General features: G+C 42.9%; 1 protein-coding gene across 3 annotated transcripts in view; it reads left to right on the top strand.

Moving 5' to 3' along the window:
* LOC121269939 (acylphosphatase-2-like) overlaps positions 1 to 22,500 on the top strand; it is a 143,512-nt gene extending 121,012 nt beyond the window's left edge. For all 3 annotated transcript variants that reach the window (XM_041175117.1, XM_041175108.1, XM_041175100.1), the window contains one exon: positions 21,825 to 22,500. In XM_041175117.1, coding sequence (XP_041031051.1) covers positions 21,825 to 21,939 — 115 coding nt within the window. In that variant the 3' untranslated portion in view covers positions 21,940 to 22,500. The remainder of the gene's footprint in view (positions 1 to 21,824) is intronic.
* Positions 22,501 to 23,213: the final 713 nt, after the last annotated feature.

Below are 23,213 nucleotides of genomic sequence, written 5' to 3'. Positions count from 1 at the left end.
ATCCCAGGGTGTTGGGGGTAGTATATTAGCATAGAGAAGGGATTGACTAACTAATAGAAGACAGAGAGTAAGGCAAATGGAATGTTGGTCTTTATTTCAAAGGGAATGGAGTATAAAGATAGGGAAGTCTTGCTAAAACTACACAAGGCACTAGTTAGACCACACCTAGAATGCCCTGAACAGTTTTGGTCTCCTTATCTAAGGAAAGATATACTGGCATTGGAGGCAGTTCAGAGAAGTTTCACTAGATTAATCCCAGGTATGGAGGAATTTCCTTATGAGAGGTTGAGTAGACTGGGCCTGTACTCATTGGAGTTTAGAAGAATTAGAGGTGACCTTATTGAAACATATAAGATTCTTAGGGGGCTTGACAGGGTAGATGCTGAAAGGTTATTTCCCTTTGTGGGAGGGTCTAGGACATAATCTCAGAGTAAGGGGTTGCCCATTTAAGACAGAGATGAGAAGGAATTTATTTTCTCAGAGGGTAATGAATTTGTGGAATTCTCTACCACAGAGGGCTGTAGAGGCTGGGTCATTAAGTATATTCAAGGCTGAGATAGACAGATTTTTAATTAGTAAGGCAATCAAGGATTATGGGGAAAAGGCAGGAAAGTGGAAATGAAGATTATCAGATCAGCCATGATCTCACTGAATGGCAGAGCAAGTACGATGGGCCGAATGGCCTACTTCTGCTCCTATGTCTTATGCCCATGAAAAATAAATGTACAAAGTCTCCAAAACTGATGAATAAATCAATTACAATGAATATTAAAAAGAACAAAAACTAGTATTTCAAATGTTTTTAAGGGAAAAAAAAGGAAGAAAAAATTCTGGTTGCATTGAAGAGATTTGCCAAAACATGAAAATGAGGGCTTTAGAAAAGAACATAAACAGAAAATGCTGGAAACATTCAACAATTCAAACAGCATTTTTGGAGAGAAAAATGAATTAACATTTTGGGTGTTGACCCTTTGCTTGGTTGAAGGGTCCACACCCAAAACATTGTCAACTGTTCTTTCCACTGATGCTAATTGGCCCTGCTGATGTTTCCAGCATTTTCTGTTTTTGTTACAGATTGCAGGCTTAAGTTTTATTCTTGTTTTTTAACTCCAGAAAATACTTTGGGTAAGATATTGAACAGAATATTAAATGTTTTTCCAGTATCATTGCTGCCAGAGAAAAAGTCAGAACTCTAAATGATAAAAGTGGCTTTGAAATTTGAAAAAAATGAAATATTTGATTAATATTTTGTGGCAGTATTCATTTATAATCTAAGTTTGGTCAGTGTAGTATTTGATCAGTTCGGAAGACGTAACACAACAAATCTCAAGAGCCAGGTGACATGTATCTTAGGACACTGGAGAAGACGAGGGAGAAAATGTGTGGGAAACTGACTAATGACATGAAAGAATCATTGGCAAAGTTCTATAGGACTAGAATGAGACCACAAAATATCAGGTAAATTGGAACCATAAAACTAAAAGCCCTGCTACCTAAAATCAATAACAATTAAAATAATGGAAGCTATTCTTAACTGGAGGACTATCTGCATAGCAACAATTAAATAAGAAACAGCTGGCATGGATTTAGAAAGGAATCATCCTGCCTGCTTTCTTTGAGGAAGATAAATGATGACCTTTGATACCTTTTAGGCTTTCAGGAATCTTTTCACAGTTCCTTGTACTTCCAATTAATCTAAAAATCCAGCAGTGAACATGGGACTACACCTGGCTAATGAGTCCCCTCTGCGACCCAACAACCCAAGGCCAGACCACCGATAATGAGAGCCAAGCAGCAACAAGAAATATCGTGGAGCAAACCATCTGCACCCTGAAGCAACGGTTCTATTGTCTATACCACTCAGGGACTGCCCCCAGTACTCGTTAGAGTGTATGGCCAAGTTCATTATTATATGCTGTGTACACCATAACCTAGTTAGCATGAGGGCTCAGCTCTTGCCACCAAGTATTTGGAGACCATCTAAGGAGGAGGAAGCCTCCTTATGTATGCTTGGCTGAGAGCCCAGGCAGCTATTTGAATACTAGAACACCTGCTCCCCAGAGAAAGCATTGTTTGCTTGACAGCTCTGGCTTTGCTGTCTATTTCACAATGTTTGTTTACATAAGTTAAGGGTTTGTGGTTCGTGCCTTCGGAGACTTTAAGGGGCCTGGGTGATTGACACTTTTATTAGCTTGCAGTGCAGACTTTTTTTTCAAACAGAGGAGAAAGTTATCAATGAATTGATTTTTCCAAAGATACTTTTTATACATACCACTATACAACATAGAGTTCATTGGTTCTAGAAATTATACAGTGGGTCAATGGGCATGGAAGTGCCTTGTCTTGGCTTAGGGCCATAGGGGATGGGTGAAAGGGCAGAGCTTGGAATGGGGGCATGAGGGTGGATGGAAGGGAGAGCTTGGAATAGGGGGCATGAGCGGCTGTGTGGGTGGATGGGGAGGTATAATTTGGCCTAGGGGGCATGAGGGGAATCTTCTGAACTTAGCTTATAGAAGATCTCCTCATGCAGACTAGGGTCACAATCCACTGAGAGGGGCCAACAGCACTTTAAAAACCTGGCCGGACTCCATGAAAATTACGGAGGAGTAGGAGATACCTAGCTCTGCAATGGAGCCAGCCAAGTCGGGAGTGCCAGATGGGGGCTTTTATGACAGAATCACAGAATTGTTACAGCACAGAAGGAAGCCATTCAGCCCATCGTATCTGCACCTGCTCTCCAAAAGAGCAATTCACTTAGTGCCATTCTCCTGCCTTTTCCCATAACCCTGTACATTCTTCCTCTTCAAATAACAGTCTAATTCCCATTTGAATGCATCAATTGAACCTGCCTCTACCATACTTTTGGAGCCAGTCTGCATCCATTAAAGCAGTGATGGGCAACCTAGGCTAGTGAGTGGCCTTCCTTCATCTCAGTAGGCTGTGAGATTGAAATCAGGCATGTGCACTAACCATTACCCCATGAATAAGATTAAATACATTTAAAATACGACGAATATTTCATAACGCATTATAGAAAATGCTTAATCATTCATATATGAATAGAACTGTCATCAACTTCAAATGGTAAAAAACAAAAGAAATATTAATGCTTACCTTACATTGTACTCAGTGCAACTTCTGGTTGGATCTCCATAAGCTTTCTTAGATTATGAGTCAGGGATGTGCAGAAGCTTCACAATTCAGCACTGAGGTTTCTATCTGTTAGTTGCGCTTCTTGCATTTGATGTGTCCCATAGCAGAAAAGGTCTGCTTGCATGCAGTGCTTTGATTGGATGCAGAGGGAGCGCATGGCTCTCACAGTCAATGTTGTGTGCAATCAGCATGTACTCTCTTCACATGCCCTTGCTTTATATGCGTATCACTTTAGTAATACCGGTAGGAAAACAACTATGCGGATGGAAACCGACGGAATCTGGCAACCCCGTGCATGGGCAACAGTCAACAAAATGTCTGACGGGCTGCACTCTGAAACCTGATGGGCCACATGTGGGTTGCAGGTTGCCACCACTGCTTTAAAGGCACTCCCGAAAGTCAGACAGCCCTAGAATGGGGTTGGGAATCCTGGAAACGAGACCAGCCCTCCATTTTTAAAAGGCTCCCAAGTCATCCTGCCTCAGTGAAAATCCAGGCCTTTATGAGAGTTTTGCAATTTGTGCAAGACTCTTGGGCCAGAATATTGCCGTTGGCTTGCGGAGGCGGGCCCGACATGCCCACACGTTAAGTGATGTGAGATGACATCGGTCATGCGTCCCAACTTCACCGCAAGTCATTTCGATATTGTGTTCGGTGGGTGCACACCAGAGGCAGCTATGCATCCACTGAACTGTCAAACGCCATTAAGAAAGTAATTTGCCTCATTAACAACGCTGCCCATCCAACCTTAAGGTTGGCGGGCAGGTGAAAAGCCCAAGTGGCCTTCATGTTTTCCAGGAAACCTCATCCATGGGCGGGATGAGGTTTCCTGAAGGTTTTATAACATAAATAAATTTGGTAAACTTGACAAACATGTTCCAGCTCATGTGACACTGTCATATGAGGGGACATGTTTAAATAATTTTTTACTTGAATTTTAAATTTTTTATTCTCTATTCAATCTCGCTTCAGGGAGATTGCTGCGCTCCTTCGTGCGCGTGTGCGTAAGAACGCAGGCCCCGACTCTCCCTCCTCCCCCTGCCCACACGGGTAGCACTGAGCAATGTGGAACACGTATTACGCTGGGTGGGCCTTAATTGGCCTGCCCGTGTAAAATGGGGTGTGCAGCCAACCGGCTCCGTGCCTGCCCCCGCCCAGCCTGCCTGACGTAGGTAAGATTCTACCCATGTATTTTGAGATTTATCAAAGACAGCTATATTGAATCTTGTTTTATAAAAAGTGGCAGAGACAATAGCCATTATAACACACAAATATTTAACCGTTGTATAATGTGTGGTGAGCAATTTTACTTAGCTGAATGGGAAACTAGTTTGCAGTTTATTTTTTGTCATATACCACAAGAGTGAAAATTTGCCAAACAAACCATGAAACATGTTATAGTGTCAAATTGTACAAGATAATAGTTTATCTGGTTGAGAATTGCATGCTTCATGAATTCACATACTATACTTCAATGTTCAGCTTTGGCCTCTCAACATTGTATTCAGATCCAAAGTGAAATATCTCTGCTGGTATTTTTATGTTAAATCAATGCTTTACTGAGCATCTTTTATGAGATTTTTCAAAGGCAAAAGTTCTTTAAAATGTGAGGAAGGATCTATGACATCATGGCCCATTAAGCTGTCTAGATTGAGAATTCTGAGCTGGATGTTGATTTCTACCCAAAATTGGCCCACGTAACCCAATGAATCATACACAAAAACACAGAACCCTCCCTTCCCCAGCATTCCTTCCATCTCAAAAGGCAAGAAATATCTTCCCAAACTCTGGCCATCCCCCACTTCCCTAGCTCAAACCCTCTCTCAATTCTTCAATCCAAAGGGCTCCACTGAAAAATTACCACCCAGCCTCCACCAAATGATTTGCAGTTAGGTAACAATTGACTATGAAATCGTCACTTCACACTTGTTGACAATGGATTGGTTAGCAGGATCTGCTGATCCCTCTGTTTCTGAGCTGCTACTGCAGCCAATTATGGAATGACAAGTGCTAGCCCTGAAACGTTCTCAGCTGTCAAAATGCTGGCAGCTTTGTGACTGGCAACAAAATGAGCTGTAGACCTGTCATTGCAACAGTTCAGGTTGTACGAACTGAGTGCCTAATTGTGCCTCCCTCCCTTATAGATCTAGAATCTTGGAGCAAACCACCAAACTCTTTGACAGAATGGCTGATCGTTGTTTTTAATTTTGGATGCTCATGTCAGAAGTGACTGTGGCATGGGCTCTAACTTCCTGACCACTGAAAGAATAGACACTCAGCCATCTAAGGCAGCATACCTTGGAGCAGGATCAAATCAGCTTGTAAATTTTGGGGTAGAACACTGAATAAAACTCCAGGAATGTGATCAGATAGTCACACCAGCTTAAACTACAAAGACATTCCTACTGGAAAGGGACCATGGAATAAACAAAAAAATGACCTCAACGACCAGGGATGATGCAATAATATCTGTAACTTGGATAGCCCTGATAGTCTGGACACGGACTAGTTACTTTTATCCAGGAGACTGTCTGGTTCTACTTGGGTCTAAATGATAGAGCACTCCTGATTATAGAAAATGTAGAGAACACTGCCCATGGCCACAGACCTGCATCTCTCCAGATTCTTTGTTGTTAACTTTCAAATAATGGAGCTAGTGTTGGTCATGACCCAATCTGAACTATGTTGCCAGGGACAGTTACACCAGACCTTGCTGAAGTGCTCTAGAACTCCTACAGAAATATAAAGCTTTAGAGAACAATAGGCTTGCACCCTGCAACCGAGGCTTTAAGAAACGGATGACCTATCTCACTAGACTCAAAATTCTTCAAGAATATTCCAGACCCTTTCAATACCCCAGGGAATTCAATAATTCTCCCAATACCCAAAAATTCTCCTGCCTTACTGCCATATGATAAAAAGCATACAGAAGAAGCGATAAACATATCTAACCCCACCTCCCTCAGATCATAGATCTAACTTTGTATCAAGTAATACCAGCACATTACAGAAGCCTCAATATACTTACACAACAGCACCTTCCAAACCGTGACCTCTACTAACAAGAAGAATAAGGGCAGCAGCATGGGAACACCACCACCTGCAATTTCCCTCCAAGGCACACACCACTCTGACTTGGAACTATATCACCACTCCTTCACTGTCACTAGGTCAAAATCCAGGAACTCTTTTCCTAACAGTACTGTGGGTGTAGCTAGACCACATAGACTGCAGCGGTTCAAGAAGATAGCTCACCACCACCTTCTAAAGGGCAATTAGGGGTGGACAACAAATGCTGGTCTAGCCAGTGATGCCCACATCCCGTGAACGAATATATAAAAAAAAACCAAGACCCATTCCCCTCTATGCTGCTGTATAAGAAGACAGTTCTGGATGAGGGAAATTTCATTGCACCTCTTGGGACAGAAGACATACTGGGGCACTGAAGCTGAACATCAGACCATCAACATTCATGTTCAATCATAATCAGCAGCAGTCAAAAAGTCAACCAGCAAGAGTTGGAATTTTTTGAATTTAGTATGAAGTAATGTGCTGAGGTATTCTTTAGGGATACAGTAAGAACATAACTGGAAGGCTTTATCCTGATCATTCATCCTCCATACAATTGTTTTTTGCTTAAAATGTTTCCAGTACCACAAGGAAGAAACTTGTATATTTGGGAAAAAGAGGAAGTTTCCAATTGAACTAAATTTTTATATAATTCATGTACCTGTCGTCCTAAGACACTCGACTTTAGAACTCATGTTATTCAGTGAAGTTACTTGTTTTGTAATTAACTACCAATTAGTAGAATTAAAGAAGTAAACCATTAAATATTGCTTGCTTCTCTGAAGGAGCGTGGTTGTAACTGATGCTTGCTACATTTTATCCATAGTATTTCTACCACATTACTGATGTGAAATTATGAAGTGGAGATGATATTTTAAATATGCAATTCTTGTAACAGTAAGGGTAAATTAATTGCTCAAAATGGAGGTGCTGTACAAATTATTGTCGTCCCTTGATTCCATTCTGAGATGTGTAGCATAGACATTGGCATGGTCCTGTTGGACTGAATGGTCTGTTTCTGTTTTGTAAATGTTATGTAAACTGCACAGGTTTGACATACATCCTTCACGCCTGTTATGCTTAATAATGTAGTTCTGCTGTTTTCACTACACAGACATACATTTTTAGGCAAAATAATAATTAAGGAGCTTTTTTTAAAAATCACAATAACAAGGGGCAATTGCAACATTCTTGAGTTTCTAGGTGGGAACCTCACTCAAAGGCAATGATGATCAGATATGGACAAATTAACACTAAACTCTCTTTCCATTCAGCAAGGTTTGATACTGGGATCACAGGATCGCTGAATTTCCTCTTGTAAAACTTTCCTAAATATTTTAAGTCTTATGCATTGGTGCATTCACACTTCCTGTAAATATAACACTTCTATGTTTTGTTTTTTTCCATCACATGACTTTCATCACACCTATCTGTAAGGCATTTCTGTCATACTTAAGCTTCCTATTTTTAACCCTAGCTTTTATACTTAGCTTGGATTGACTAATTCTTTTCACAGGACTTAGTTCATGTCTGATTCTACCAGCTGCCCAACTGTGAGTGTGAGCTTCAGTGGTATTGTTTCTATAGTGCCACTGGCCTGAGGCCTGTGAAGATTGAGCTTCTCACCTTTGCTTCCTCTCTCTGCTCTTGTTCCTTGTTGCCTTTTTCTGTACTTGTGATCCATTCAAAAAGCGAGTGCGATCTCCCCATTCCTGTTCAAAGGGCTGATTCTTTCTCCCTCCTCTCTGCTGCTTAACCTACTCTGTCTCAAGAAAAGTAAAATTGCTACATTCTGAGCCAGTCTCCTTAAACCAACTTCATTTTCTTTAAAGTGCATATTGCACTCTCTCACTAAAATTACAGTTATGCACAATATAAGCTTTAAAGCACTCAATTCCAGTTCCTGTTCTATAGGCAGGAATACAGCAATCTGGCCTTTTAGAAGTGAAGGCAGGTTGCCACAAATAGCTTTTCCTGCACCAAACTGGGAGGGCAGGGTAATTTTCTTAATTGTTTAATGCATGTAGTGAATATCTCTCAAAAACTGCATGTGCAACTAAGATCTGAGAAACCACCTTTTAAGAAACGTGCAAAACATCTGAGGGTGGGGACAGGGTGAATGAAGGCTTACAATCCTCAAGAGTCTTCTTTCTCCCATGCTCTTCTTTTTCTCCCAAAAATCACTGCCAGATCTAACATCTTCCAGATGCCTCCAGTAGTTGCAGTAATTTTTATACATGTGGCATCAAGAAACTAGGATTATGAATATTATGCGTACAATACATTTTAAATCTATTCTTGATTTTCCAGCCTATTTTCTAGGATTACAAAAAGGTGAAAACAATCAGCAGCAACCATAAGGGATTATATTGATAAATGTTTTCCTTATGTAGGTATCCTGTAACAGAAAATGTTTCTTACTTTTGCAACAAGTAAAAGGAACAAGCAAAATTTTTTAAACCTGATTTTAAACCTATGTGAAAGCAGTTTCAGTCACCAAATAATAGCAGAAGGATCTTTGAAGCAGTTGAGATTATTACAAATTATGTTCAGAGATTTCAGATGTTGATATAAATGTAAGCCTGTATTACAGTAATTGTTGTGCAGCAGTAATCATTATCTAAGCACTACTGAGGCAGATTTATGGATGAAGGACCTGGCAATTGATAAATAATTAAACTGTTCTTTCCTGCTGATGAGAGAATGTATATTCCTCCAGGAGCAAGGTCACTTATTTCTCATCTACCCAGAATGCATTTTTCTGACAGCGCAGTCAAATGGAGATTAGAGGAAATAAGCTCATGTGAGAAAATACCCCAATAGGTGTGAATAAATGCACAATATAATATGCAGCTATCAATACAGATCGGAGGTCCCAGCTATCAACCCTGAGGGCCTATTTTATCCTTGCCCATCTGACCGAAATGGGACAGGCTGTTAAAATAACTCCAATGATTTACCTGCTCCAATCCTGTTGCCTTCCTTGGTTGTAATTTTATCCTGCTCTTCTGAACAGATGAGATCGCCGGCTGCCATAAGACTGTAGGATCCTTCTTGAAATATTGCAGATCAGGCTCCAGTCAAGTTCTCGGGGCCCAACTACATTTTATCCTGAGGCCTGCACAGGGGAGAGTAGTGATCCAGAAAGGTAGCCTAATTTTATTTTATTAGTTTTCTTATGGGCCAGGAGGAACAGGAATTTTCACCTGGCCAGTCAAGAAAGCCTTGGACCTTGCAACCTCAGGCTTTCTTCCTCAACTGCAGTGCCTTCCCGACATCCCTTCCAAACACTTACCCAAGTACTGGGGATTGTTCCTTCAGGTCCACAGCTGTGGTATCTGCCGCCCAATACCTCACTCCAGTCCGCCATCTAACTCGTGCTTCCCACTGGTTTCAGGTGGTGGACTGAATTAAAATCTCCTGACATTATGCTGCATTATAGTTTGCTATTTGACTTGGCCTCTAGCCACACAATTCCCTTCATAGAGATAAAACTGGGGATAATAGAAAATGCTGGAAACATTCAGCTGGTCTGGCAGCATCTATGGAGAGAGAAAAACACAGCTAAAGTTCCAGGTCTGCGACCTTCCATCAGAACTGAGAAAGGTTAGAAATGTAATAGGTTTTGAGCAAGTGAAAGGAGGGAGGGTGGGAACAAGAACAAGAGGAATGGCCTGTAATAGGTTGGAGGGCATGACAGATAAAACAACAAAAGATTTCATGGTACAAAGCCAAAGGGACAAGTAACGAAACAGAAGATATGTCTAGAGGAGGTGTAAATGGCAGGATAGCTGCCATCCAAACACACAGTAAAGAAATTAAGGAAGAAACACGAGAAAAAATCAAACCAGCATAAAACATGAAACTAAATGGGGGCAGGGGTTAGGATCTAAAGTTGTTGAATTCAGTGTTGCATCCAGAAAGTTGTAAAGTACCCAGTCGAAAGATGAGGTGCTGTTATCAAGCTTTATTGGAACACTGCAGCAGACCAAGGACAGAAAAGCCAGAGTGGGAGAAACGTGGAGAATTAAAATGATAGAGAACAAGAAATTCAAGATCATGCTTGTAGACTGAACAGAGGTGATCCACAAAGCAGTCATCCAGTCTGTGTTTTGTCCTCTCAATCTAGAGGAGACACTTTTATGAGCAGCAAATACAGTATACAAACAGTTGCTTGGTAATACAGAACTTGAATATTGCTGAGAGAGTCATTTTGCCAACACTTTTTTTGTCTTGCATTCATCAGGACAAGCGCAAAAATGCCAAATTTCAAACGGTCACAACAATTTATACCATAGGAGAAAAGAGGTGCTGATTGGCTGGCAAGTCAGCTCTGTTTAGCCAAGGCATTGCCATGGAGAAAGCAATGGAAAAATATAGTAGGAAAGGGAGGGGGGTATTGGGGATGACTGAGGAGTGGACGAGGATGTCACGGAATGGTCCCTTCAATATGCTGAAAGAGAAGGGGAAGATATGTTTGGTGGTGGTTTCATGTTGGAGGTGGCAGAAATGGTAGAGGATGATCTGTTGAATATGGAGGCTGGTGGGGTGGAAGGTGGTGACAGGGGATACCCTATTGTGATTCTGGGATGCAGGGGAAAGGGTGACAGTAGAGGTGTATGAAAGAAAATGGACACTGTTGAGGGCACCCTTCCTGAAGGACTCTACTCCATTCTCCCAGTTTTTCCACCCCATCACATCTGTTTGAATGATGCAACCTTCTACAATAGCACTTCTGATATCTTCCTTTTTCTTCAATCAAGGGTGCACTCCTCCCCACCTACATACAACGTGGTTAACAGGGCCCTCATCCTCCGCACCCCCATCCAACCCCAACCCCCTCACTACACCATGGTTGACTGGGCCTTTGATGGTAAAGTGCTGTTAATTGGCCAGTTAACTGAATTAATTGGCCTCCCGCTTCCAGTTGGCGAGCAACCAAGCCGCTACCAGTCCCACTACTGGGAATATTGCATGGTGGTGCAAAGAAGTTGGCCTTCCCTTCTGCTGTTGTTTTATGAGCCCTCCTGACTCCCAGCCCATCTCCACAGGGATGGTAAAATTCAGCCCACTAACTTGTTTTGCACTCCAGGGGCAGAAATTAACTCTTGTCGGGCGGGCTCAGTGGGGGTGGGCGAGTGCAGTTGGGAAGCCGCCCACAATCGAGGCTAGAAGGCGATTTCACGCTGGCAGGCCAATTAAGGCCCACCTAGTGTGAAACGCGAGTGGCAGCGCTCAGCGCTGCCTGTGCGGGTGGGGAGAGGAGGGCGAATGCGAACTTTGTGCATGCGCGCAAGTGTGTGCTTCAGAATCTCCCTGAGGCACACAACTACCTCAGGGAGATGAAGAGTCGTAAAAAAAAAAGGATTGAAAATGTAATAAAACATGACCCCTCATGTGACTCTGTCACATGAGCAAGGGCATGTTAATAATTAAATTTAAAACTTTTATTTTATTTTTATTTGCTTTAAGAAACCTCACCCCACCCGTGGATGAGGTTTCCTAAAAAGTGCGAAGGCCGCTTGGCCTTTTCACCTGCCCGTCAGCAGTAATGTTGGACAGGTAGTGAAAAATGTCTTTTAATCACCTTGTTACTGGCCTTAGCGGGCATTTTAATTGTCGGTGGGCATGCTGCCGACTCTGGCGTGTGCCTGCCGACTGAAATATCACGTGACTGCGCGTTGGCGTCAGGACACTCGCCCAACATCAATGCATGTCATTTTATGCTTGAGCGGGCTGGGCGCGCACCCACCCGCCAAGCTAAACATTTTGCCCCAGAGATGCTGCCAGACCTGCTGAGTGTTTTCAGCATTTCCTGCTTTTATTTAAGCTTTCCAGCATCCAGAGTATTTTGCTTTTATTTGAATGAAAACTGGGTTCTGGATTCTTTGTTAGACATTTCAGTCTAAGTGACAATTGGGATGTAACAATTGGATTCAATTTCTTGGGAAGGCAAAAAAGTAAAAAATACAATAGCTAGAGTTTCTGCTTTTGAACAAGATCCAGAAATCCTTGATGAAAGTATATGACTATTCATACCGTGTGAATAAATGATATCTGAGTGTGGACTGTGGCTGGTTTCATATGCTGAAATTCTGGAAAATGAACGACTTAAAAATTTGACAATAAACAGAAACACGAAAAGAGGTCTAATTTAACAATCATAATGAACACTTCAGCTGGAACATTTTTAAATTCTCTCCTGAAGATTCTGCCTCTTCCTGATACATGACTTCTCAGGCCAATTGTAGTATTTTAAAAATACCTCACCCTAATGAATATTCTTTGTAAATACCCTAGACAGTGAGTGTTAACAGGCTATTCACACCCAAGCCTGATTCCATCCTCATGCAACAACTACACGAGATCTTTCCCAATGTGGTTACTTGATAATAGTTAGAAGCAACGACCATATCATTTTTACCCTCCTTAGATGAGGATATTGAAGTCAGTTGTGGTTCCCAATCTGCTGGCCTGGTTGAGATCAACTATCCCAATTCAAAATCTCTGATCAAATTCTGGACTTTCTGATCCAACAACAGTTCCACTGAGCTATCTTTGGAATCCTAAACTGGATGTTTAAAACATAAACTGGTAATCATATGTGCATCTCTGTCTGTGTCAGAATCTCCCTTGAAAATTGTCTTAGCATCCCCTTACTTCAGGCCTTGTTGTACATTTAAAGGAAGTATTAGGCTAGATGCAGAATATGTGTCATAAAATTCCCTAATCTAATGGATTTACCATTAGCATCATTAAGATTATGGGGTGAATTTTCACAGAGATTCTCCCACCCATCTGCTATAACTTTGGATAAAGAACCTTGAAATTCCAGAAAATTTAAGATTTCCATGGCTCTTCCACCAAAGTTATAGTGGATAATTGGGGAAAACTGCAAGGAAATTCACCCCTTACAGCTTCCAACTGAAAAATAAATGTACAAAGAAAAACAGGGAAAAGAGTCAAAGAACTGAAAGTGATAAATGATATCAAAGAAGGAAGCATTTAAGTTCCTTTCAAATAATTCATTTCTACTTTAAGAAGTTTACTCCCAAAATAAATTATATGTTCTGACCTAAACACTGCTTTGTTTATGCATCGCATAGACAAGGGACATATGCCTTCCTTATTTGCACATACATTCCAATTTTCTTTTTCAAAAGGCAAAGATCTCAAGGGAAAAGTTATTTGAAGCACTTGAATGCAACGACAAATTCCAAACAGACTATTGTTTTCCTGGGAAATGAGAAATCTATGGATAAACAGAAAGCAGTTGATGGGCATTTTTTTCTGCTACACAGACAGTGACTATTTTTCAAGTTGAACATCCTACAACACTTAATTAGTTTGGCACAGATTTCTGTTGTGTAAACTGCTAACATTTCTAACGACCCAGGTTTTCCTGGAGTGGGGCATCTCCTAGCATGCCCCATTAGTTAGAGAATTTAGCTGTCACTTTTCTGCTTGAAAAAGTTTTGCACTGCAAGTTGTTGGAGGTGAGAAAAGATAATGGTGTGGCAAATGCAATAGGACCACCTGGGGCCTTAGTAAGTGGCAGGTCAGTTTAACTCCTGAACCAACGAGACTTAAGAAATGAAAAAGAAAGGCAGGGATGAAGAAAGAACTATAGTGAATGAGAATCAAATCAGGTACAGAAAGAAAAAATAGGGAAGGAAATAAAGATTGAATCAAGACAGAGCGAAAGAGCAATAAAAAAGAAATTAACAAAAAATACATAATTTTTAAAAATTTCAAACAATTACTACCTATGGAATGAATACACCACAGTTCCAATTGTTCTGTTTCTGAACTGTCATTAAAAAGGTACTTAAGATATTAAGTAGCAGTCCTAAATTTCTGTGACAAAATTAATTGGCAATTAACATGCAAGTACAGCAATTTCCTGAAACTGACAGAGAACTATGGGGGTGGGGAGGAGTAGGAGGGTCAGACTAATGGTGCAAATTGTACAGTAAATTGTGGCAAGTCGCAATTCGTAGGGTATTTCTACCTCACCACAATATTCTGGATGATTTACACATTAATAACAGCAAGCAGCACTAAGATTACCATTATTTTGACCTTGTAGTAAATTTGGTTTCGTTTCTTTGTTAGTAGCTTTTATGTGGTAGTTTTCAGACTGAATTCTTCTCTAGTTGGCACATTAGTGGCAGCGTGGGAATCCACTGCTAACCTGCTGCAATTTCTTCCCAGGATCGTAGTGAAGCATGTGGGATGGTTTTAGAGCAGTAATACTACTTGTTTTAGGTTCACTATTGCTGGCACGTAAGGATATTCGGTTACAAACATATGAAAAATGGCAAACAGGAACAGCCCTACTGGTTCACCCAGTCTGTCTCGTTTAATTGCGATGTCTTATGCATCATAATTCATACACTTCCAACCCCATCCAGAGTCATGTAATCTCCTGGGAGCGATGAAAAATCAGATAAAAACTTAGGCCCATTGGTAGTGGGAAAACTTGGAAATATTCTCTCTAGTTCCATTAGGTGATTAAAACTAAAAGGATAAGGCTATTTACCAGAAACAACTCCTTTCACAATTTAATGCATGCAAGAGATACTATGAGGAAAACATGTAGTCATTGATAACTTTTAATTGATACCCTGGGGGAAAAAATGGATAAGACTGGAAAATGGGCACGGGGAGTCCAACACACGATTAACTTCTACCCAAACTTCAGGCTGCCTGCTAATTTAAATGTTAGTGACATAAAGCCCAGTGCTAAGGGCAGTGCTGAGTGGTTGCACGCATCAGCAAATTTGTGCGATGCTAGCACTGCTTAAAGCAGGGGAGGAACTTTCTGGATTTAAGATAACTAAGAAAATGGTAATAGAAAAAATAATGGTTGGAATTTTCTGAGCCCGCTGGCAGCGGGCGTGATAGGTGACGTGTGTGGAAAATATGGCGCAATCTGCTTCACAATGGCGTGAAGGCAGGTCGCGATCATCCGCTCAGCATATAATTAAAAGGCCATCCTGCCAGGCTCTTGGAACCCTGCCGTATCGTCCATCCACACGGCAGGAAAGCACGCCGACATGTTTCATAACAGTACGCGGGCAACGTGCGCTTGGCAGCCTTCACTATGGAGGAACAGAGGTGAGTGAGCAGCAGTGTTCTCCACAGCTCACCTATTGTTTTCAGGCCTCTCGGGCACTGGTGGGGTGTGGTTGCCGGCAGAAATTGATGCCTAGCCTTGGAGGTGACTGCTGGGTGGGGGGGGGGGCGGGGGGGACGGTGTCTGGGGGCAAGTGCTGGCCAGCTTCGGAGATGACTGCTAAGGAGGGAGGGAGGGTCAAGTGCTGTCCTGGTGCTGCATTCGAGGTGGGGAGCAGGGTAAGTGAGGGAAGTGGCCATGCATTAGGTACGTGTATAAACTGACCATGTCTCTGCAACTGAGACAGATCAGGCACAGCCACAGTGATATGATTGGGGTTGGGCTCCTAACTGTCCACCCATGCAAGCAACGTGGAGGCCCCAAAGGATCACCAAGCGCTCCATACCTTACCCCCCAGCACAGACTTCAAGCCTGCCACAGCTTTATTGGACTGCAGAGCAGCTGGACTGCACACAATGTACAATCTCCTCGCCAGCTCTGGCCATGTAGCAGTCACTGCTAGAGGCGCACACAGCCCCTTGCAATCTCAGCACCCTGGTTTGCACCAGTGTCCCCCATGTCGCAGGCTGACAGGGCAGCCATGCAGCGCACTCATCTCTGGCCATCTGAGGGGTGACCAGCACTCTCCAGGAAGCGTTAAGGGGCAGTCACACAGGACCAGGAAAGGTACTAAGTATAGCCATGATAACCACGTCTCTTTATCTTTCATGCTGAAGGAGGACCAGGTCAGGATCATGGATCCTGGTGACCTAGTTGTATGCCTGATGGCCGACAGAGACCATAGAAGATAGAGGAGAGAGTGACTGAGACTCCTGGCCACGCAAAGACAGGACAGCAACCTCATGGAGAAGGAGCAGCAGGGGCTCCCACACACACTGCCCAGGAGCGACAGTGAGCCATGACTGGTCGGCGCCTAGTGACACCCAGGGTCTATAGATGCCGTCTGCCATTCCTGCAGATGACTGAGGATGTCTTGGAACCTGGTGGCTCACATCTGTCACTTACTACTACTCACAAATGCATCCATGAGGTCATGGATGCCATCTTCTCCATGGCACACAACTTTGTGCCTTTCGCCCGGGACCAGGACAGGCAGGATGCAAAGGCCATTGGATTCACCCTGATCTCGGAATTCCCACAAGTGCAGGGTGTGATTGACTGCACTCATGTGGCGCTCAGGTCTCCATCGCTACACTCGGTGGACTTCATCAACCACAAGCGTTTCCACTCACTGGACGTGCAGCTGGTATGCGACCACCAAAAACACACCCTGCAGGTGTGCGCACGGTTTACAGGGAATGTCCATGACGCCTACATCCTGAATCGATCACAGATCCCTGCAGTCTTCCAGGGTCCACAGAGGCTGCAGTGTTGGCTCCTTGGGGACAAGGGCTAACTGCAGAGACCGTGGCTGATGACACCTGTGCGGCGGCCTCAGACTGCAGCAGAGTGACACTATAATGAGGCTCACACAGCAGCTCACAGCTTGGGGGAGCAGACCTACAGGTTACTGAAGATGCGGTTCCGGTGCCTGGACCGGTCTGGTGGAGCCCTGCAATATAGTCTGCAGAGGGTGTCACGCATCGTCGAGGTCTGCTGCACCCTTTTACAACCTGGTGCTGCAACAGGGAGTGGAACTGGCTGAGGAGGAGATGGAGGAGCTGCATGTCTCCTCTGATGGGGATGAGGGTCAGGGTCCTCAGTGGTGACCATGATGGGGATGAGCTCTGATGCTGGCTAGACAAGGCAGGCATGCTCAGGAGGCCCTCATAACTGCCTGGTTTGTGGAGGGTGATGATTTCATGCAGCGAGGACACTCCATAGATCTTCACATAAACTTTGAGAATGCCTGACTCCTGTCTGACCGAGGGCAGCTCACTTGCACTCCATGATCAAGGCCACCTCAGAGACACAGCCATGAAACTTTAGACGCATCTGATGCTGTGTCTGCTTTCAGCACCTCAGCCCTTCAGGAGCTGGTGCACAGCATCAATGGCTGCAGATGCCTTAAAGGTGCTGCGAGCACACAGAGAGAATGAAAGAACTCTGTGGCGCCTGCCCACTACATTCTGGCAGCGATGACCAGCACTGCCAAGGTGCAGGTATCAGGAATGTTTTCAGGGAGTGTGAGGCTGGACCATCACTATGGTCTGAAGGCTGCATAGAGCACAGGGAAGAGGCCCTGGAATGAGACACCTGCCTTTTATCTTGTGCAGAAAGGCTTCACATGTGAGTAACAAGAACACTGCTCATCAGGACAAGAAGCCACAGGCAGGGAGACATTCTTAGGAGTTTATTGACAATAGTGAACAGTGTGTAACATGATCAACACCCGTGCCCAGGCTGTGCAACTATTTTTACCTAACTGTCCTAACCCTGCCGCTATGTCTTTGGTGCTCTCCGGATATCTACAGCAGAGGTGGAGGCAGCCTGCTGACTGTGACACCCTGTCTGTGATAACTTTGGCGGGCGTCCTCTGGAGGGCCGAGACTTGGACAGTTCCGACCTGATATCAGGGTCCTGCTGTGTGGCAGTGGTCTCCTTCTCTGCCTGTGAAGCTGGAGCTGCGGAGGTCACAGGAAAATGGGATTTGGACGGGCCAGTCACTCCCAGAGTCACTTCCTTCCTATGGGTCCCCAAGGGCCCCTGACTGACTACGTGAGCGGAAGGGGTAGCTGGAGTGAGATCGAGCTGCCCAGCACCCCTCTCACGTACATACTATTGGAGGCCAACTTTGGTATCAGCAATGGAATTAAGCCCATGTAGCATTGTAGGAGTGACGCCCTGGACCAATGTCTCCATGGTGGCTGCCATCCTGCCAGTGTTGACCTCGGTGTGTTGCCATGCCAGCGCTATCACCTAAGCCTGAAGAGGGACTCCTCCATCGTGCCTTACAATCTGAGGAGTACAGCGGACATCCCTTTCTGATGTTCCTGAGCTTGCCTTTGCAGCTCCAGCAATTGTGACATGACCGAGTCCAGACGCTTGTCACCTGACTCGGACTCAGCAACGTTCTGGCCTTCAGCAGTCCTCCAAGTGCCAGGGGCCTGGGAAGTCCATGCTTCTGCCTGCTGTGGATCAGAAAGTGCGATGTGCTCAGCAGATTGTGATCCCGAGGCTACTCTAAAGCTAGGTCCCACTGAGGTGTGTGTCTCTGCGCTGGTGGACGGTGTAGGTGAGCGCTGTGACGGGTCTTCAGGGAGGGTGCCTTCAGATTCCTCTTCAGAGATTTCTTCGGCGCTTGATTGGAGGCCCAGAATCCTTTCAAAATATAGAAGGTCCCGGACAAGCTAAACAATGGCAAAATTTTCAAAGCTGTTTTACCTGGTACCACAACACTTTCGGTCTTGCAAGTAAAGATAACAAAGGCCAAGTTAGCACTTTGCTATGTACTGTCAGGAGCTTCGCAGATGACATGCTGGCCAGACAGGGGGTGAACAAAGAGACAGCCTCCCACGAGAATGTCATCAGCACCTTTGACTCATACTTCGGTCTTCATAAAAATATTACCAAAGAGAGGATGAAATTTAATGACCGCCGTCAAAAACAGGATAAAGGGATTGACTCATTCATCAATGAATTGTACCGCCTAGCTGAAAATTGTGAGCATGGAACACTAATAGATGACCTGATCAGAGATAAAATAGTCAATGGTGTTTTAGTTGAGAATGACTCTGACTTCTTACAATCTCAGGAAGATTTAAATTTAAGCAAAGCTGTACAACTGGCCAGATGGCCAAAGAGCGGAGGCAGAATAAGGCTTTTGTTAAAGATGCGAGTGAAATCTCCCAAGAACAGTCCAATGGAGTAGTTCAATTTGTGAGTTGTAAAATCAAAAGTATAGCAAGGCAGCAACCAAGGAAATGACTGAAAGGAGCCCGCTGCCATTTTCCAATGCCCCTGCCTGTGGAGGACAGAAGGTCCACAGGCAGGAAGAATACCCTGCCCAAATTGCGCAGTGCCATGGGTGTGGCAAGTTAAACCATTTTAAAGTGGTCTGCCATTCCAGGAAATCTGTGTTGATACGATAGTAGATTTCCATTGAAGGAATCTCCTTCAAGAAATTCAAGACCTTGACAACCAGGAAAGCACCTTCCTAGGAGAAATAAAGGAAAATAAAAACTAGTATTGGAATGCGGACATTGATGCACTTGGGCATCTGACCGAATTCAAGCTAGACACAGTAGCTGGTGTCTGTGTTATCTGACAGAGTTTCATGGCTGAATAATGTGACACTACAACCATCCTCTATTCATCACGAGGGTCCATGGGGGATCAAGTTAAATGTTCAAGGTCAGCTCGATATGCCACTAAGATGCAAAGATAGAGAAATTTCTGAAACATTGTACGTTATCAAGAATGCTCTTTGCTAAGCAGCCAAGCTAGATAGCTCTGAACCTGCTTATAAAAGTTGAAGTTAATGCAAAAACACAAGATAATGAATTTAGAAGGGAATTTCCCACACTTTTCAAAAGCTTAGGTAAGCTTAAAACTATCACAACACACTCATGACAGATGCTAAACCCATTTGTCTATTCACGCCAGGGAAAGTCCCACACCCACTTCTGAAAAGAGTCAGGAGTGAGATTGAGGCGTTGCTGCAACAAAGGGTCATTTCACCAGTCACTAAACCAACCAGGTGGTGCTCTGGCATGGAACCAGTACCAAAGCCTAATGGCTCCATTCAAATCTGCATTGATCTAACCCACCTCAACAAGGCAGTGGAAGGAGAAATCCAGCTGTGTCTTGGTCTTGTTTAACCTTTGTAAGTAGTTGGCATATAAATAAATGTTTTTGAACAAAAGACCACTGCCTCCAACAAGATCTCTTCTGGAGCAGGAAGCAACAAATCCTAAGATAAACCCACAATAACAGAGTATCCAGGAATATTTAACAATCAGTCCTACTCTTCTTTGAGCCAAGCCTCTGTTATAGCTACATCATCATATTTCCACATTCAATCTGCGATTATAACTCACCAATTTTATTAACCATACTCTGTGCATTCACATACATGCACATTAACCCTGAATTTGGGCGTTATTACTTTCTCCCTTACTCTGACCCCACCTAATAACTTACTATTCCCTACTCTAGTGCTATTTATCTCTCCCAGTATTCTGTGCACCTTGGTATTCCTCTCTGATATTTACTCCTGGTTCCCACGCTCCTACCAAGTTAGTTAAAACCCTCCCCAGTAGCACTGGCAAATTACTCTGCAAGGAACTATTTAGGTGCAACCCGTCCAGCCTGTACAGGTCCCATCGACTCAGAGTCTGTCCCAATGTCCCAAGAGTCTAAAGCCCTCCTTCTTGCACCATCTTTCCAGCCACGCATTCATCTGCTTTATCTTCCTATTTTTATACTCATTTGCTCGAGGTACTGGGAGTAATCTAGAGATTACTACTTTTGAGGTCCTGCTTATTAATTTCCTACCTAGCTCCCTAAATTTTACTGCAGGATCATATCTCTCTTTCTGCCTACGTTGTTCGTACTAATGTGTACTACGAGTACTAGCTGTTCAGCTTTCCCCATTCAGTGACATCCTTGACCCAGGCACCAGGGAGGCAACACACCATCCTGCCACAAAAATGCTTATCTATTCCTCTATCAAATCACCTATCACTATTGATCTTCCAGTTTTCCTTGTACTCCCCTGTACAGCTGAGCCACCCGTGGTGCCATGGACTTGGCTCTAGTTGCACTCCCCAGATGAACCATCACTCTCATCAGTATTCAGAACTGAATACTGGTCGGAGACTATTTACTCTTGGATGGTAAAATGTAACAAGTGTTGTTCCAGGGATCTGTACTGGGCCCTCAGTTTTTCATCATATAGATGACCTGAGTGAAGGAATGGAGAGTTGTATATTAAGGTTTGCTGATAGTACCCATTTTGGAAGCACAGTAAGTTGTTCAAATAGGATCAGGGTGTTATATTCAAACCAATTTCCACCTAAGTCACATAGATAGATTAAATTAGTGGCAAAAATTTTAGCAGATGGAGGTCAATGTGGGGATGTGTGAAGTAATCCACTTTTGATTTAAGAAAGACCAATTGTAATATTTTCTTAGTTGTGACAGACTAAGAACTGTGGAGGTGCAGAGATTTGGATGGTCAAGTACACAAATCACAGGTACAAAAGCTACGTCAATAGTCCCAATCACAACACTGCTGTTAAAGTGTGATGTATTCATTATTCAGTTTCACTGTAAAATTTAACAACAGTTTAAATAAAGGTGCAACAAGCCATCAAGAGAGATGCAGAGGAAGATATGATCAGGTAAACCCAGCTGGTATTATTAACTTCCAATGGCTGATTGCACTGCGACACTTCCACAGCCCAAGGGACAGTCACCTACTGCAGCAATGTCTAGAGAATGGTACAGAGAGGTGTAAATAAAGGGATGGGGGAACTAATGTAAAAGTTATGGTATAATTCTCCTTTGCTTCTCTCTACAGGAAGAATTGGTTAAGCAAAGTGGGAAGTCCAAGCTCTCGCATTGACCAAGCACATTTTTCAAATGAGAAAGAGATCTCCAAACTGGACTTCAGTAATTTCACCACCAAATACTAATAGCATGATCTTACATTGCTCCCCAGTTCACAGCCAAAGCAATCAGTTGGAATTGTGTTAGCATTGTTCATATTCAACTGAGTGCCTCTAACTGCATGACTGCTGCTTATTGGAAAAGCTTTTCTTTCTTACTAAAACAAGCAAATATCTACTGTTCAAAAGAAGTGATATGAAAAAAGATTGCACTAATATACAAAGGGATACTACCTTGTAGAACTGTAAACTGAGGATGATTTTTTTTCTCAAAAGATGCTGTTAAGAGATCACGTTCATCAAATTAAAAATAAACTCCCGTGGAAGCACACTGCTATTCTGTCCTCACTTGAAAACGTTTATTTTAAAAATATGAACCAATTAGTTTTGCAGTCACAATATATAAATAAGAAAATAGGAATAAAAATAAGTTAACTGTCGACTGTGGTATTCAAGTCATTTTTAATTATTGTGTATTAAATTGCTTTGAGAGCATTAAAAAATTCCATTATGTCTCCAAAAGCTAGTGTTATATATATGATTTAACATTCTTTGCGTTGGTCAAGTAGTAAAAATGTTTTAAACTTACTATGCCTGCCTTTTTATTTGTTTATCCATTATCAAGAAGCTTTACATTTGCTGTTCTAATTGAACATACCACTGTATGTGTCATCCTCTCAGCAGTGGAGTAGTTGACTGAGTGTAGATCAAGAACAGATGTGGTCTGTGTGTGTTCTTAGCTTGTGTGACACCGATCTGTCAACTTTTCTTCTGATTTTCATTCAGGACTAGTTTTGCCATTAATCTTCACTCCTTTTATGAGAGCTGTCTCTAAACCCTAGACATGTTACATCATCTCAGATAAAAACACATTTCTAAGAAACAATGCGAGGTGTAATAGGATTTAAATCATAAAACACATTTAATTGTAAATTAAACTATGGCCTTTAATTAATATAGCATGAAAATATGTAATAACTGATTTTACAAAATGATGATCCCAGCAGAGAATCTCAACCACCAGCAGCATGTAATTGTCATCACAAGGTTTCCCACCGGGAGTACAATTTTTAAACATTGTTCTAATGAGGTTTAGCAATGAAATCTTTCATATCTGTGTCCACATCATGGGCCACAGAGGCTATAGCGCACACTATATGCACAGTGCAATATAAGTGACCCAGTAGCACCTTATATGCATGCAGCCTGTGCAGCAGTTGTATGCAAAGTTTCTTAAAGCCCAGGTTTGATGCAAATGAGGGCAAGTGCACATTATAGGAAAAGAGCGCCTGAACAGCACT

The sequence above is a fragment of the Carcharodon carcharias genome, chromosome 2 (assembly GCF_017639515.1).
Source record: "Carcharodon carcharias isolate sCarCar2 chromosome 2, sCarCar2.pri, whole genome shotgun sequence".
Classification (NCBI taxonomy): Eukaryota; Metazoa; Chordata; class Chondrichthyes; order Lamniformes; family Lamnidae; genus Carcharodon; species Carcharodon carcharias.
The sequence above is the reverse complement of the archived record's forward strand: the minus strand, read 5'-3'. Positions and strand labels throughout refer to the sequence as shown.